The sequence below is a fragment of the Buteo buteo genome, chromosome 29 (genome assembly GCF_964188355.1).
Source record: "Buteo buteo chromosome 29, bButBut1.hap1.1, whole genome shotgun sequence".
Lineage (NCBI taxonomy): Eukaryota > Metazoa > Chordata > Aves > Accipitriformes > Accipitridae > Buteo > Buteo buteo.
In genome coordinates, this window is record NC_134199.1 from 5,608,813 (window position 1) to 5,627,177 (window position 18,365).

General features: G+C 35.9%; 1 protein-coding gene across 13 annotated transcripts in view; it reads left to right on the forward strand.

The window, feature by feature from the left end:
• The window catches only part of RBFOX1 (RNA binding fox-1 homolog 1), a 939,260-nt gene that overhangs the window by 887,764 nt on the left and 33,131 nt on the right, over positions 1-18,365 (forward strand). For 11 of the 13 annotated variants that reach the window (XM_075018323.1, XM_075018330.1, XM_075018325.1 and 8 more), the window contains 2 exons: positions 9,154-9,193; positions 17,306-17,370. In XM_075018323.1, the coding sequence (XP_074874424.1) occupies positions 9,154-9,193; positions 17,306-17,370 (105 nt within the window). Of the gene's footprint in view, positions 1-9,153; positions 9,194-13,738; positions 13,782-17,305; positions 17,371-18,365 lie in introns of all 13 variants that reach the window. The other 2 variants (XM_075018335.1, XM_075018336.1) reach the window with 1 other exon arrangement.

Below are 18,365 nucleotides of genomic sequence, written 5' to 3' on the forward strand. Positions count from 1 at the left end.
GAAATCTGGGGTGCTTCTCTCAGGGCCACGTGGTTTTCAGTATATTTGCTTAAATAACACCTTAAGATCTCACTGTCAGTGACCTACATTCACTAAAACCAAATAGGATACTAAGGAACAAAGGAGAGAAATTCATAGTAATAATTTCTAGAAATTTAATAATCTTCTGTTATTTCAGAATATATTTTTGTTAAGGTATATTTTTGAGAGAAAGAAGGAAGAAAGAAATTCTTCTGTAGCTACATAAATGCTGATACAGAAACGTTTTGTATGCTGCATATGATACTTAAAAGCCCTAGCATTGTCAAAAGATTTTCAGCTATTAAGAAATCAGGAAGTTTGGAAAATCAGAAAACTTAGCAGATCCCAGGCCAGAATAGTATTTTGTCATAAAATTTTGAAGCAGATATGCCACTACCTCTCTGTAGAGCAACCAGATCTTTCCGAGAAAGGGTCAGGAAGGGTTTGCAAAATCTTTGAGTGAAGGTGATGCCTCTCTCCCTCCCTGCCTTCACTAAAATCCTGTTCAGCAGCTCATCTGCTCTCGCTGTGGATATCCCCTCGTAAGGGAGCTTGCAGCACAAGACCCTGTCGTCCTACTTCGTTACGGTAGAAGATGGGTGCCCTTCACTAGTTCCCTCAGTTCTCACAAAGCCTTTGTTCTATTAAGCCAAAAGGCGTGTCTTTTTCTAGACAAGTTTGCTAACCTAGTCAGTCAACCATTGAGCTAAATTTTCAGGGATATTTAACACAGGCACTTTGACCATTCCTTCACATTGGGCATGTATTACCTCTGAGAATTAAGATGCTCTAAAAATAAATATAAAAATGATGCCACAGAATCAGGTTACTTTGTAAAAGTGTAGTCTATTTTTTTAAGTGTTTTGTGCAGTTTAATAAGCAAAATAATATTAATTTAATAAGCAAAACAGTATTGCCACTACTGGAGGAAGACACCATGATTTTTGAAGATTGCCTGAGTTGCCTTTGGACAAGGATGGTGTCCCACCAAAGTTATTCTGCTGTTGCCCAGACTCTTATTTAGAGTTAGGCCAGGTATTTGTACATGGCGATGGTGGGAACAAGTTTAGAATGCCCTACAAGAGCCGATTTCAGTCTCAATGTCTCAGCTACAAAATGGATGCTGCATATAAAGAAAGTGGACTCTTTTCAACTCTGCTTAGTTTAAAAAGAAATTCTTAAATTTGAACATAGAGTGCAATATGTAGTGAGATAACAACACGGGTTACTACCAGTTTCATGATGTCATGAACATAATACCTCAGTTTAACACAGAGTCATAAAGTTATATAAGAAAACATATACCAGCTATGTGTGGTACAGTTTTTGAGTTGGATAATACTTTTTTGTTAGTATTTGCAAAACAAGTCAATACTTTCAGACCAGTAAGTAACTTAAATTTTCTTTAATTTAAGGGGCCACATGTGGGTGCTCTGTGTGCAGATGTGTCTGTTACATACATTTTCATAGTTTAGTTAGTACAGTGACTCAGCAGGGAGAAGTAAATTTCCAAGTGTAACACATCTATATTCTCATGTAATTGCGCTGCTTACTTTCGGCATCTTTAGCTAGTAAGTTAGATGTGTAAGCATTGTGAACTCCTGTTGTAAGTTAATACAGAAGTTTTGCGCTGCAGTCAGGTTCAGCAGTGTTTCGGAACTGGGTTCCAAGAGGTCAGCTCAGCACTCTTACGTTCTTCTGCAGGATGGTTGGACAGTTAGGTTGGACAGCTCTCACCTACTACCTTCATGACCTGTCCTTAAAGCTGACTTCAGAGGGAGCCAGGCATGGCGTCACTAAGAAGTCACATCTTATCGTTGTTCTGATGACTTCCAGCTGTCTCAGATGAATGAACACTTGGTAATTTAGGGCTCACCTTGCCAGTCAGTATGTTTTCTAACACAATTTGACTCTGCAAAAGTTTTCAATTAGTAAGCTTTACCTTATTTTAGATAGATCTCAGTTCAGATATTAGTCAGGTTTAATTTTCTCCATCCACCTCTGCTTTATAAGGCGGCACTGCTTTCCGAAGCACAGAACAAATTTCCAACTTTTGCAATTCATGGATCAGTGCAGAAATAATACATACCTCTGTTGCACTGATCCACAGTTGGATTAATAAAGCTTTATGCTGAAATAATTTCTTTGGCCTAGTTTATTAGATCTTGCGCTAGTAACTTCACTGATACAATAGTACAATTTGGAATTTCTTTGCAATGCTTTGTTCTGTGCTCACCCAATACGTACTCTGACCTATCAAAGAAGAAAAAAAGGAATTTTCATCAGAAAAAATCCTTAATCAGTGAAAATAAATTATAAGAATGTTTTTTTCAGTCACAATGGGAGTAGGAGTCAAGGAAAATTACAGAGATAATAAAGAGATCACAGAGAATGAATCAACTTACAGAAGGAAGCAAACAACTTGGAATGTCATTTGTTGATAAGAAAAATGAAAAAGCTTTGAATGCTATTTTGCAATTCATTTAGTAGCAATTTCTCATTTTTCTCTCAAGGAAGGAGCCCAGCCTTAGAGCCAAGCAAACAGTTTCATACTAAAATATTTTTAATTGCTAAAAATAAAAAAGATGCTTCTTATGTATAATGACATATGTAATTTTAATTATAAATTTACATTATATTCCAGCAACATTTAGTTAGAAAAATATTGCTTTTCTCTTTAAAAAAAGGAACCACACATAAGTGTAAAATATAAAGCCAAGGTTTGAAAGGACCTTTTATATATTTTCTTTTTATTTCATTAACCTTAGAAAGCTTATTACTAAAATAAAATATAATATTTGAGCTGAAATAATCTTCTTCACACTTACCTGTTTATATTACAAAGGTTTGGAACTGAAACTGAATCCTTTTTCTTTAAATTTGGAAATCAACTGTAAAGCTAGAAACGTCTATTTCTCAGACTAGACTGACATGCTGCTTACTAGTGTTGATCTCAGCAGCGCTGTCTCAGGATTCCCTGCTCTGTGACAAAAGCCTCCTTTCTATTCAGTCTCCCTTGAATCTGTAGTTGTTCTTGTTCACTGGTGTCCTGTTTGATACGAACTGGGACATTTTCCTTAGAAAGGGTTTTTCAACAAAGTTAAGAAATGGAAATGAGTCCCAGGCTGTAAAGAAATCTGGAATATCTTGTGGTCATTAGGCAAAACAAGTTCATGTGATTCACATGGAAAGCTCTCTTCTGCTGTGCCTCATGGTTACTGGGAAACAGCAAACATGGCAGACTTTGCTAGGTCTGAGGAAAATCGTTGATTATTGCCATACTCAAGGCCATTGTTTTCTTATAAATCAAAAAACAGCACACATGCTTTAAAATGTGTCATTTAAAAATGAAATCAGTGTTCATGAGATATGTAGCACTACGTAAATAATTAATGGATCCTTTACTTGCGAGTGAGGCATTTCACTAATTCCTTGAGATAGCATCTTGTTTATTAGCTCAAGGAAAATACTTCATTTTTAGTATCTGTGGCATAATTTCTAATGCCTTGAAATACTACAATGTGCAGCTTATTCATAACTTTGTATGTATAATTCATCTGTGTACCATAAAAATCTACTGAAACTGAAATGAGGGAGTAAAGCTTCATTTGTGTGAGAAAACTGAATGCTGAAATTTAGAGTTTGGAGATCTACATGGCATAGAGAGCTAAGCTTCACCACTGTGCTGCCGGAGGAAGAGAAGCAAGAGATGGTCACATTGTGTATGGCCTGAGAGGTGCAGGGAGAGCAGAGCCCGTCCGTATAGGAGGATGTAGCTGTGAGCTATGAGCTATTGCCTGCTTATCTCAAGGGGAGCTCCGGGAACTTCACAGAAAGATTGGTGACTTGGTTGAGGAGCAAAGCAGTTACTATATTAAGCTGACCTTCTTTCTTGGAGCAGCTTCCATGTGGGAGGATTTTTGCTTACTGCTTCTTTGACCTTTCTTGCGGGTTTCTCTCTGGGTACTAGATAGTGTTTTGTACAAAATAATTTTTAAATGATAAAAAAAAAAAAAAAAAAGAAAAAGACATCGATGTAAAAACCAATGTCTTCTTGGCTTGATTTGTGTCTTTGTAGGCTTATCTATTTTATTGACAAAGTGCCTACTAATGGTGTAAGAAATGCCCTAATAAAGCAGAAACTACTAGTAAACGTACTCTTATGACAGATTTCGGATGCAGTTGGCAGTACTTACATTGCCAAAAGAAAGGAGAAAGAAGCAGGTTTTGTTTTCTTTGGCAAACTACTGAAAGCAGGTGATCTGATTTTGCTACCTGTAATCACTTTTGAATTCTGCAGCAACTAGTACCTCAGCATTCTTGAAAATCATTCACCAAATAGTAAAGCATCATGAATATGATGTTCCATCTTCAAACTGCTGTCAAGAAAAGCATGTGTCACTATATATCTGGTAGCATAGCAGATATTAGTAGTAGATTGCAGTATTAGTAAAACTAATGAGAAGCCCTTCTATTCCAGCATCATTTGCCTCAAGTTCTTCACAAGTTTGGTGTGTGATGACCTTGTCTCCTCCGCTCCTTCCAGTTCTGATGAAGCTAACAGAGAATTAGCTTTCAGCCCATATCTTCACTTCTGGTGTCTTTCCTGGGAAAACAGGGGATAGCGATATGGTTTTTTTCTCTTTGAAAAAAAGAATACCCCTCCTCCCCCAACCTTAAATAAAATTGTGAAGTTGGGGAGGGTGGTGGAGAAGTAACAGAGACTATTCAGAATCTGTTCCCCTTTGTTAAAATAATTGTTTTGAAGTGCTACGTTCTAAGAGATTCAAAATGAGAAAGAAGCTTTATTTTCCAACATCTTATTCAGAATTTAAGAAGAAGGGATAATTAATATAAGCTACTACGTCTACTACGGTGGTTATGGTCTTTTCCAATACATTTCTTTGGGCTCACAGAAACTTCCTCTTACATTGGACTTTGTGCTTTATATAAGTATGTGTGTATATATATATGTGCAATTGTTAGAAGAAAAAATGTGTTTTGCCAGCATATAGTGATTTATGTCTTCCAGCTTTGTTCTCTGCAGCAATGCCCTCAATTAATTTTCCAAAGCAGATAATATAACTTGTTCGTTGCAGAAAATGTTGAAACTGGAAAGACAAGAACCTGGAATTAGAGAACATTTTAAAAAGTTGAAACAGCCTCATACAAGAGTTTCAGTTGTGTTTCTACAACAGTGAAAGTTGTGTTATTAGGGTGTCGAAAGGTGTTACTTTAATTCTCAGTCTTTTCTTTGGTTTATTTTAAATAAGGTTGTAGTTGCGTTTCTTCTACTATTTGTTTTATGAAAACTTCATATAAAAGGTGACCCAAATCTGGAAAATATGCATAGGACAGTGAAGGTGACTACCAGCAATCAGAAAACTGAGAACTTTTGTTCCTCAGGTGCTTTCTCTTACTTGTGATGGAGGGAAAATAGCGAACTATGACCATGATTCCGATCACAATGAATGAAATCATGACTGTAATGCCTGTTTGTTACACTGAATCAATCACTCCACGCACTTAATCTGCCTTAGGTTATTTATGTTAACTTGTGCAAATTGTGTGTATGGCTGAGGGCCATATATACTCAGCTGCTATGAAGTTACTGAACTAAGATTTGTGCAGTCAAGAACTGTCTTCTTATGTCATTGATAGATTATCCAACCCAATCCTTTTGAAAGATGAGGATAGAAAAATTATAATGAAGACAGATGTATTCCTCCCTGGATATTATAAAGGTGGAATCTAAACTAGTAAAGAGTTTTTCTTAATATAGTTACAAAAAATGATTATAAGACACAGACTAAAATACAGCAGCTAAAATCATGCTAAAGCAGCTGTATAATAGTTGGTGAGAAAAGAGTTTCATACTGATAGAAAAATAATTTCAGGAAATGATTGCCACATCTGATGTTATTTAGATGCACATTTTCTTATTAAATCAAGCTTTCTCTCTTCTCTGAGTTTTCCTTAGCACAATAAAATCATAAAATACAACTGAATAAATCCCCCAAATTTGTTGTTCTTATTTTAATGCCTCCAGGTAGCGTATTAACATATCATCCGTTCCTGGGTGAAGTAATTCAGATTTCAGTAACGTGGCTATTTCTAGACCCTGTGTTGGTTTACAAGGAACTCAAGATTTATCTGTCTGCCAAGACAATTTTTTGAATATAAAGTGTAAAAGGAGCTGTGGTGTGATGGGTCCCTGTGTGATGCATTCAGTCTGTTCCCATGCTTGAGACTTATCATCTGTTTTCTGCCTACAGCTTCGGAGAGAGAAAAGGGGATGATAAGCCAAGCAAATTACCCTTTGGAAAATTATATACTGAAGGAAAGAAAAGCACAAGAGCAAAACATAGCTTTTGATGTTTTACACTTTGTCCTTCTGATGAAGGGTGCTATTAGAAAATACATTTGACTCCTCTGGTAAGATTCACTCGCAGGAGTCAACAAATGACAAGGACAGTGAATAGAGAAAATATTCTCTGAAAAATCTATGAAAGTGTGAAGAATTACTTTTCTTCAAACTTCAAAAGAAGCAGATGATTTTATATTTAACATCACTATCATACTACAAGACCATATGGAGGAAATAAGACAAAATCAGCTGATATCTTTTCACGGTGCCTGTCCTGCTTGGGATATACTCTTTTGCCTGATTCTGTCACTTCATCTTAATACTAACTCTGTTTAATGACGGAGTCATGCATTCATGTCTCTTTTTAGTGTTAGGTACTTCCTTCGGTATAATATTTATCAAGCAGTTGCATTTTTAGAATTCAAAATAAGTTTCTGTCAGTACATGACTGCACGTTATATATAAAAGGAAGGCCTAGGTGAATGAAGGATCCTACCCGAGAGTACATCGAGACGCACTTGGGAATTCAAATTGTATCAGCCCCTATTTGCCTTGCGACATCTTCGCTGTATGTCCACAGATCACCAAGAAGAGGAAGAAAAAAGGTCCCCTTTCTGACGCATATTCTCTCAAAAGCATTATTTTCTGAATAGTAATGTTTAATAGTAATTGAAAATGGTATGTTTTACTGTACTGTGGTGGGTTGACCTTGGCTGGCTGCCAGACCCTGACCCAGCTGCGCTCTCTCATTCCCCCTCCTCAAGAGTATAGGGGGAGAAAGTAAGATGGAAAAGCTCTTGGGCTGAGACAAAGACAGGGAGATTGCTTACCGATTACCGTCACGGGCAAAACAGACTTGACTGGAAAATTAATTTCTTTTATTGCCTATTAAGATGCAGTTGGATGGTTAGAAACAAAGACAGAACCTAAAGCACCTTCCCCTGCTCCCCGCTGTTCTTCCCAGGCTCAACTTCACTCCTTCATTCCCAACTCCTCCACCTCCTCCCAGCACAAGTGGCACACAGTTAAGAGGAGCTGAGGGTTGTGGTTGAGGGGCCTCCAACTTCAGTAAACTTTGTATCATTTGTATATCATCCCATAAAACTCCTTCCATGTTGTTCACGATTGTGTACTTGAACCTTGCAGTCACATGGAATGTTTTATTTCTTACATGCAAACAGGTATAAGAAAAACTTGTAATGTTTTAAAAGAATCAGAATGTCAAACCCAAAATGAAGGTACGCTACAATGTAAATAGCAAGCTCTCTGAAAGCTACCAGTGTAGACCACGTTTGGCATATTTTGCTCTGCAGACTTAATAAATAGAAAAATAGATGAGTAAAGGTCTGACCTTACTGAAGCAAATGGTAGACACTCTGATTTAAGTGGAGCCAAGTTTTCACACATTATTATTCCATAGCAAACTTTATCGTCAATGGGGTTTTATCAATGTGGTTTCTGTGCATGTATGCATATTTATGATTTTTTCAAGTGATTCTGACTTAGACACATACCAGCTCAGCCCTGTGGGTTTTGGTCATTGACCTCAATACATCAGTTATATTTCTGACATGAAAATTCTTGTTGGAATTGCAAAACAGCTTAGGCTAGCAACTTGGTAATAACTTATTTCCAGATAATAGTATTCCTAAATTGAAAATATTGTTGCAAAAGACCTATTGTGTGCTCTCATATTTAGCTCTCGAAACAGCTTGGGTTGATTCTGATATTGGAAATACCCATTTTAAGTTGCAGAACTGCCAAATGAATGTAAAATTGCAGGACTTGCGTAATGTGTGTAATTGGTAGGCCACTGTTGTGTACTTCCAGTTTTATCTAGTGTAATCATTTAAACCATCTTTGTCATACTATGTCATTTATCCTGAAGGGTTTAGAATCTAAAATTTGAACTATTTACACTGATGATTTATCTTAGCTGAATTGCAGCAGTCTCTGGGTAAACTGTTAACAGCAATATAACAATACTGCATTTTTTCAGATAAGTAGTAGTAATGTATCCAACCAAAACTGCAGGGGAGCCTAGAACTATTGGCATGTTCGCCGAAGTTGTAAAATGATAAAGTGAGGAAGGTTAATACTTTTTTTGTAAGAATAACGCCATGACATTCCTAACAGAACTGTTGTCACTATCGGAAATGCGTATCGAGCCAACAATGCAGTAGCTATGAATACTCTCATCTCTGTGTACATTGACATACTGAGATTTGACCCAATGGGTAGAATACCACCAGTAGAGTTATTTCACATATTCCTCTCACCATATAAACTTATGCTGTGTTTTGTTTTCCGTCTAAGTAGTGACAACTACTGCTTTGTTTCAGAGGGTTGACAAAGTTGCAGGACAAGAAAGTGGTAGTTCAAGAGATAGCATTTTGTTAACTTATTAAAACTGATTGTAGGATTGGCCCACTGAAAATTTTTATAGAAAAAATGCTGCCAATATGTGGTTTCTTAGAAAAGAAGAAGAAAAAAGACCCCAAACCTTATCAAAAGTATTTTCCAATCCTGCCATGCTTTGCCTCTCCTTGACTAAGCATTTGGCATACATTATAAGATGATGTATTCAGTACAGTTTCACTTCTGATAATTACTACCAACCTCCTTAACCAATGTGAAGATTGCCTTCCTTCCCCGCTCCCTCTGTTCTTGTGACAAGACTAACCTCAGCTGTGCAGGGGTTGGTGGCATTTGCATGTGGAAATGCACTAATATGGATGTTTTTCTTTGTGTGTGCATCCTTGCAGTGTTGTATACCAGGATGGATTTTATGGTGCAGACATTTATGTAAGTATTCATTGATGTGCATGCTGTCCTTGTACATTACCAGAGTCATTCTTTTTACAAGTTTGCTGCCTAGCTTGACTCTGTTTTGTCTATTTACCATCCTTTGCCTGTCAGAAAGAATTGAGAAGAATATCTCTCACATTGGAAGACCTTTCTGTTCATTACATCTATCATTGTTCAGTGGAGCTGAATTAACTCTTCAATCAAATGCTGAATGAATGCAAAAAGATGTGAAAAATGTGTGTGCGTGTATGGAGGGGCGTCTCCCTTCAAAATTGAAGTTCAAAGGAAAAATAAAAACAAAACAGAAACATTCTTCTGCAAATCCCCAAAAGCTCGTTTTTAAAAATCAAGGCAAGCTGAGTATTATTAACACCTGAAGTATGAAAATACTTTATGGAGAGATACAGATTTCCCAAATCCAGGCAACATTGGGTATACGTAAGTGCCATGCTGATAGTAGAGCTTAATTACATAGTAAGTTTAAGATATGGCTCCCTATTGTCTGTAATCTGAGTAGACTTCCATCTGCTCTTTTAAAATCCACTTATTTCAATTTAAATAAAACGGGTAGAGACTGCTCATGATATAAGAAGTGGTTATATTTGTCAGTAAAGATTTATAGTGCTGGATCTATCATTACCTACTTCACCTCATTGGTCACCAATTTCCTTTTAAATTTTTTTTTTTTATTTAAGTTTCTTGCCAATACTGAAGTTTTTACCCTGAATGTATACAGGGAGGCTACTTATGTCTGAGTATGCAAGAGGTTTCAGGTGGTTGAGGCTGAATTTCACTGTTCTAAAATAATTAATTCTTATACCCTATGTGTAGATAGAAAATATTTTACTGACACTCCAGTAATTGTTCACATTTGTTATTATTTTGATAAAGCAATCTGGACCTGAGTTATAGGTATCACCTTTATTTCACCAGAGAACTTTCTCTAACCTACCTGTACTTCTGTTGTACTGTGTCTGTTGAGATACAAAGAGATGGATGAGTTGAAATTGGTATGAATATTAAAAATTTAATAGGTAGTGCTAGAAAACATTCCTTGTATTTATTATCAGCAATCTTTTAGCACTATTTCCAAAGGAACAGATCTTTTTTTTAATAAGTTTTATATAAAGAAGGAAAACAATTTGAATTTATGGATGAAGTAGGTTTTGTTTTTCTGATGGAGGTAGAAAGAGCCTGATGCTTATTTGAAAATTCATTTGTGTAGATTAAAAATATATTTAAAATAAATTAGCATGGATTAAAATTCTCTCCCTATGTATTTATGTACTTAGCGATGTTATCAGTAACATATTGTTTACAACACATAAGAATCACCCATTTGCCAAAGGCTTACTCAAGTGTAGTATGCTGCTCTAATCTCACCTAAACACATTGCTGCTGAATTTTCAAGCTATATAGCATACGTGGCACAGCGTGGAATTTCTTCAGGTGTGGTTTCCAATTTTCATATTTCTTCAAACTGTCAAAGGAATGTGACATCCATTTTGCTCAGTTTACCAACCTGAAAATCTGAAAGGCAACAAGACATCTTTCTCAGGATTCCTTAATGTGATAGTATAGGTGGGAACTAAAAGTTAATGTAACTGTTCATAGTTCTGGAACCCACTGCTGCTGAAAAACAGGAATATCTCTTTTGTTCATTGGCAATAATATTTTTAGATGGCCTCACTCTCTCTAACAGACTTCAACATTTTTGGAAAGTGATTTCAATGAGGAAGATACTGAAGAAATTACTAATTTCTAATATAGCCTCAGTTTAGTTGTCTGGAATAGTCATGTGCATTAGAAATTGGAATAACTGTACTGGTGTGTTGGTTTTCACTCAGTTGCAGCCTTGTATTTCTGATTGTATTTCTTAGTTCTCTTAATGCAGCAGAACATTTACCTTTGGAGCAGTTGACAGAATTAAAACACTCTTCTGGATTTTTTTTTTTATAATGTACAAAGCTTATTATTTTATAATTCATTTTTCTTCACATTTGTTCTTGCTTGCGTATAAAACATTTTGCAGGGGAGGGAAAGAGATAGAGAGAAAACTGGCATAAATCAAAAGAAACCTTATAATTCACAATGTATTAGTTCTTAGTGTTAGTTTGCAGTGGACCAAGTTATTTACTGAATCCCAATTGATTACGACATAGTTCTACTCAGCTTTCATTTTAAGTACAGAGCTGAAGCTTTGTGAAAGAAAAAATGCTTTGGGAAAAGAAAAACCCAAACAAAAAAAATTAAACAATATAGGTTTTAATGGTAGATTGGAAAGAAAGGAACCTTAAAAATACCACAGGAAGCAAAACAAAAGGAACACAGTACTGAAAAGCCGAACCAAAAATATGCATTAACAAGTATATCAGAGTGGGTTTCATTCTGATATGATTACATTGCGTACCAACTGTAATATGGACAATGCCAATCTTTTCATAACAAGCTGTCAATATAGCCTTTGATGACTACATTTTGTGGAAAGGAAGGAGGGAAGACACAGAAAGATACTGCTTGGGTAAAAAGTGCGGGGTGAGCCAAGAACAGCAAATAGCCAGAGTTGGTTAATACTAACCAGAGGAATAGAAGAGAACAGGAATATAAAAATAGGTGGAAAGTACAGTCTAAAATGAAAAATCAACAGCCATGGTTCTAGATATAATACAATATATTCTTTATTTCATATAGTTCTATATGGAACGTAATAATGCTTCTGAAATAGCTGAGCTATTGAATTCCATTTCAAATGTGCCTTTGAGTAGGAAAAATAAAGGAGATGATTAGGAAGTAAGGAAGACCTTTTAAAATTAAGTATTGATTCACTGAGAGAAAAAGTCATTAAAAGAGAATTAAGGTTGCCTGCCAGCAAATATAGAAGTTCCTAGATGAAGATTGACACCTGTGAAAACAAGAAAATACACTCCACAAAATGAACAAAAATAGTAACAGACGCAGAAATATGCAGTTAGACTAATATCTCTACACTATTGCTCTGCTTTATCTTAAATGTGTTATTTTTTTTACCATAGTCATAAAGAATGTTTTCAGAACATGTCAGTCTTCAATCCACACCTAAAATGTGGGAAGGCTAAGAAATATGAGAAACTTCCAAACTCCGTCATCACCAGCTTCAGAAGTCCCTTGGTAATGCGGTTTAACCACGTGCATTAGTCAGTCTTTTTGTTCACAGTAAGGTTTTCTAACTTGTTCTCAGGACTTTGGACCTGTGATACTGCGTGAGAGTCCACAACAACATACAAGTACATAGGTTTAAGATTTTTTTTCTGAGCTGCTGGTCAAGAATAAGGCATACTTTGGTAATCAGCAGTATAGACCAAGATTATCAGTAGCTACTGCCACCGCCTTTAGCTCAAAGGTAGGATGCTATTGAGGGTGGAGCACGTATTTATTTCCCAAGGAAAAAGCAGCTATGATTATCTAAGCAACGCTCCCTTCGTACTAGGTAGAAGTCCATTGATGCAGATGCCCTTAAAGGCGCTGATCTAAAGTGAAAAGCAAGGATATTCAGTTAGCACTGAAGTCTTTCTTTTAAGTACCAAAGATTTTTGTGGTTTGTAAGTGGAAGAATGTGCCATTTCCTGTGACTTGCAGGAACAGAATGAGAAGTGGAGAAATGACTTGAACCTTTCACATAGGCCTGTTCCCAAAGTTGAGCCAGCACAAAGAGGTGGTGGGTCGTTCAGTTGTAATTCTCCCAGTCAGAGTTTTACTCCGTGAGCAGAACAAATACTGTTTAAACCTCAATATCATATGAGTGGAGGAAGAGGAAATTACTACTTTTACCTTCTATATTCTGCAGGGCTGGATACAATTAATTCCATTTTTAACCCTATTCCTCTATTTGTAGCTAATAAGGCAGGTATAATGCTCGATACTAGAGAAGGTTTTGAACCTTGATTAATTTATTTTTACAAAATACTTTGAGATCCTTGAGTGAAAGGAAGTATAGGAAGTAAAAATTGAGGAAAAATAATTCTCACCATTCACATAGAATGTTAAATATGTTAGGAACAGGAAAAACTAACGAAAAAAATACCCATCATTTAGAGTCACTTAGTTTATCTCTACAATAAACACTGTCAGTACATTTGAGATCAAGATAAAAAAAATAATTTAGGTATTTTAGGAGGAGGTGAACACATGTATACATGGTTTTGTATTCTATAGATGTGTGTTTGTGTAACTCGTTTTTGTGGAAATTATTTTTATTACAGATATACAAATTTTACTTAAAAATTCACATGCATTTGATTTTCTGTTCACTTCCATTTTATCATATCTTATCTAAAATTTCTGCGATTTCTTTCTAAAATCGATTAAGATTTCTCTGTAACTATTGGCTACTGACCTTCCACTGCTCTTTTTTCAATTTGCCTGAGCCACAGAGATGTACGAAACATTGAAAGGAAAATTGTACTGAGTGGCTCTGGGGAATTTGTCTAAATTCCTTCCTCACATTTTTATTTCCATCCTTCTTTCCTTTCTCATTAAATTCATTAAATTTCTGTTTCTTTATAGAGCAGTATTGCAAGAGCCTGTGTATGGCAATAAGTTACCACAGGTATGACATACTGACTGATGGAAAAAACTCATTACACTGAATGTAGACTCTTGTAAAATCATACTAATACTCAAATAATTATGTGGGAAAATGGATTTTGTGTGTCTAAATGATAAGAATAGTCTAGCAGTTGCATTTTATTTTCCAGATTCTATCACAAAATCACAGATATTCTTCATATCCCATGAAATGCAACAGTTACTGTTGTGAGTGTCCCATTCAGTATTTTATGCCAGTGAGATGTATTTCTGTATTTGGACAGCGAGTGTATTGACTCTATACTTAATTTTTTAAGACAACGTAAACTGCTGTAACGTTGTGTTATTGTTGTTTTGGAAGTAGCAAATATGGGAGCACAGATAAGGCAGTAGATATTTTTTCATTATTTTAGCTGAATTTATGATTTCAGCTGAATTTTCAAAATAATAATTTAAAGCATAGCAGTACTTTCTGTTTGAATGTACAGAGTGAGGGGGAAAAAACATTCCTAAAACATAGGAATGGAAAATTGTTATTTATTATTATGTAATTATTACATAATTTTGTTCTAAATATTTTATTTTGGAATATAGTCTAATGCATGAAGATAAATATTTAATATATTACTCCAGAAGTTTATATGTAGTGAATATTACTAGTCTATTCTTCATCTAAGATATCAGCCAAGTTCAAAATTGAGAAAAATTGTAAAGCAGAACTTGCCACAGAAGTTTAGAGTTCAGGGGTTTGAATCAGATTCCCGTCCTGATTCCCAATATAAAGCGTACCTTCAAGTATTTTGTTACTGCAATGATAAATCATCTAAAGTAATTGAAGTAAAACAATAAGAAAACTTAGTACCACACCAAAACTGCAGTACACAAACCCCATCAAAGTAATTTGTGTAAGAATGTTTTTATGTGCAATTATATGATAATTATATTAATATGAAATCATGACATGGGCTGGTAGGGCATTATGATTTTCCTGATAACCAAATGCATCCTGTCTTTTAGTTCTCCAAAGAATTGAGGCAAATTCAATAACTTCGATCTCTTTTTATTTTTATTGCTTTAGAGTCAGTCTTTCCAGGACTCTCACAAATGTCATACTGACTGTTGAATGCAAAGCATCTCAATAAAGTTCAGAGTTGAGCATCATTGTTCAGCAGCAATTCTTTGATGAAAGCAAATGAAGATGTAAGCAGAAAAGGAATCTCTTGTATTTAGGAAGGAAGAAAGGGTCTGTCTTCACAGACTGACCAATTTTTAGTGATAGTTAAATAAAGGAAGGGAAAACAATCCTCACGGAGTCTACCATCCGCAGATTGAAAACCAGCCAGTATGTGAACAGCCTGTCTCATTTTTGTCTGATTAAGAACACCGAAACAGATTGATACTTCTCATGGTGGCCCGTGCTCAGTTCTGTACTGCGGTGGGAGTCATTATGTGCATAGTTAGATTGAAATGAAGTGGGTCTCACATTTAAATAAGGGGGGTTAGAAATGGAATACAGGACAAGCGAAGAAGTCACACACGTGGCGAACAGAACATGTCATGCTGCAGAATGACTTGCAGTCTGCCACACATTTTCAGGACTGGATCATGCAAACAAGTTTACTATCTTCTTTATACTTTTACTCCCTCATATCAGCACTCAGAGAAAAAAATGAAAAGAAAGAAAAAATGAAAAGAAAGAAAAAATAGAAAAGAAAGAAAAATAGAAAAGAAAGAAAAATAGAAAAGAAAGAAAAAAGAAGGTGCTATATTTAGCACTCAGAAGCAAGAAGGGAGAATGGATGATTTTGTTAATCTCTCACCTTTCTCCTTGTAGCAGAAGCCAGACCAAGTGTGCAGCTTGCATTATCATCCCTCAGCCTCACAGTTTACTGGCTCAGTTTGCACTTGGTGACATTATTTGACATCTGATTGCCTGTATGCACATACCTGCGAGCAATATGTGCCTATTATACATTTTTGACAGTAATAGCCTTCTATTGGTTTATAAAAATCAAATGATCTGAAATGAGAAAGTATTTCATCTCAATGCTTCCATGCTTGCACAGAGGAGCAGCTCGCTGCAAAAGAGCGAGCGTAGAGAGTATTATGAAAGCCCCTGCCTTCTTCCAGCGGTTGTGTGACACGATTGCTGCTGGCAGGGAGCTGACCACGAGTCGGGAGGTAAATGTACTGTTCTCTGTGTGAGTGCTTGAAAAAAATCGGAATGAATGTTCCTCAAGCAAGTTGACAATTCAAAGCCTGGAGTTTCTAATGAGCTGTCAGTATATGTAAAACATATGTTTATTCTTAGGGTGGCGTAGCGTTATCAGCTGAAGGATTGATTTCCCAAACCAACCCGCTTCCAATCTTGAAACCAACAAGGGTTTACACACATTAGGGATGGAATTGATTCCGCCAAGCAAAGTAGTAGAAGGGGAAATAGCTTGTAAAAGTAGTTGAGATTTCTTTTTCTGGAAAGAGTGAATTTTTATTTGTAAAATCAAAATAGAAACCCCACAAAAGTTCCTGCAGTAGAAATGTACTCCTGTTACAGTAAAGGTTGACACACTGTAGCCTATTCTTCATGCTTCAGCATAATAGCTTGTGTGAATGCAGCCTTCCAAAAAAAAAAAAAAGGAAAAAATTCAATCCGTTATGGCGAACAGTTTAGGAAAAGAGTGAATTTTATTCAAAGCTGAGTGATCTGATACTTTCTTATTCAACTCTTTGTTAAGGTGGGGGAAGGTGGGAAAGGAAATACAAAAGTCCCCTGTCCCAGAGGATTATGGGGTGGTGAATTCTAATTGGGACGTAAATCGTGTTTGTGTTATCTGTGGAGACTGGCCTGTGTTTGTTAATTGGCATGCTGAGATCATTTTGAAATGGTTGATATAACACCGTGGTCCATTGAACAGGAAGCTCTGCTGTTTTCACAGTTTGATAATCAATGCATCACTGCACACAATTCCTTTCAAATGTGTGTTTGTTTGTCCTGTTTGCTTAATTGAACATCTGCAATTACTGTTACATACAACTGAATGTTAATTCATGGAAGAAGAGAATTTTGCTTCTTCATTATAATTTTATGTATAAATTGAAACCTATGTAACGTTAAGTGTTAATTGAGTGTGCAGATTCATAGGTTTAATCAACCAGACATGATAAATCGTATTTTGTACAAAAAAGAATTTATTATTAGCTGAATTTTTCTTTTAAGTTCAGCATCGCTTTATTAATATACATACACCTCATTCATAAGAACAATTGCTACTTGAAAACTTGTGGAAGAATACAGTATTGTCTTGTAAAAAAACTTACATTGATGAATACAGTTCATTGCTTTCTCCTGGTCTCTGGGACAAATCTTAACAAGCACAAGTTTGTGGTGATAAATTCTGCTTAACGATTCACTGACATGTTTCCTACGTATTTAACCCCTTAACTGAACTTACAGCATGAGAGTACTCTTTCAGTTGTTGCTAAATTTTGCAAAATGTTATTTAAGGTGCTGTAGCAATCCAGTTAGAGCGTGAGTTTGTGTTTCAGGGTGGTTATGCTGCCTACCGGTATGCCCAGCCTGCCACTGCCACTGCAGCTGCCTACAGTGACAGGTAAGACCTCATTTACCGCTAATAAATATTTGACCAGTGGAAGTTGAAGATGATTCTATAAATTTGCCTTGTTGAAGTCTCATAACTGTCTTGTTGCTCTGCAGATAATTGTGATATCTAAAGCAGGCTGTTTTATTATAATCCATGAATAGCCATAAATTGAGAGATTTTAGGCCTTAATTGAGAATCAGGCATGAGATGTGCACATTCCCAAGCTGTAGATCATTCAGTTAATGTCTGTGACCCTTGTACAATGTAGATAAATATATGTACAGCTTCATGATGGTCTGCTGCTAAAGATCATTATTCGTCTTAGGAGTATTATTTCAGTTGATTTAGAACCTGAACCTATTGAGTGCCCTCAATTCTCATTGACATTGTTTTAGTCAGTGGAAATCGAGAATGAACTGTGTCTGAGCTTGAACTATCCAAGGCAAAACAATATTTTTTCCATTTGCTTTCTTTCCAGGCATTTGATTTTTTGAAACACCGAAAAAAGAATTCAGTTATTCTTCTTTTGCTCTGTATTTTTATCCTCAAAATGTAAACCACATTTGGTGGAAATAATACCAGGAATAAAAGATTATTAAAATCTGCATAAGAGAAACATGCAAAGACTTAACTTCTGTAAACTAAAAGCAATGTCGCATAAATTAACTTGTCTTCTTGCAAGATGAAAATTGGGACCCCTTTGAAGTCAATGTCTAAATTGCTATTGACTTCAGTAGGAACAGGATTTTGTCAAATTGCATAAAATTAAGTCTTTGCAGCGTGTGGACAAGATTTTGTAATGAAAAGAAAGACTATCCTATGTTTTCTTCATAAACTGTACCCTTAACAAAATCTATGCTATCTTTAATACTTTTCGAGTACTTGGAGAGTGTACAGTCCTAAAGGGAGGATGTATATTGTGAAAGACAGATACATGCATGTATTTTGCTTCACAATAGCAGCGAGAAGTAATGTCACACTTCACAGTTCCTGATACAAGAAAG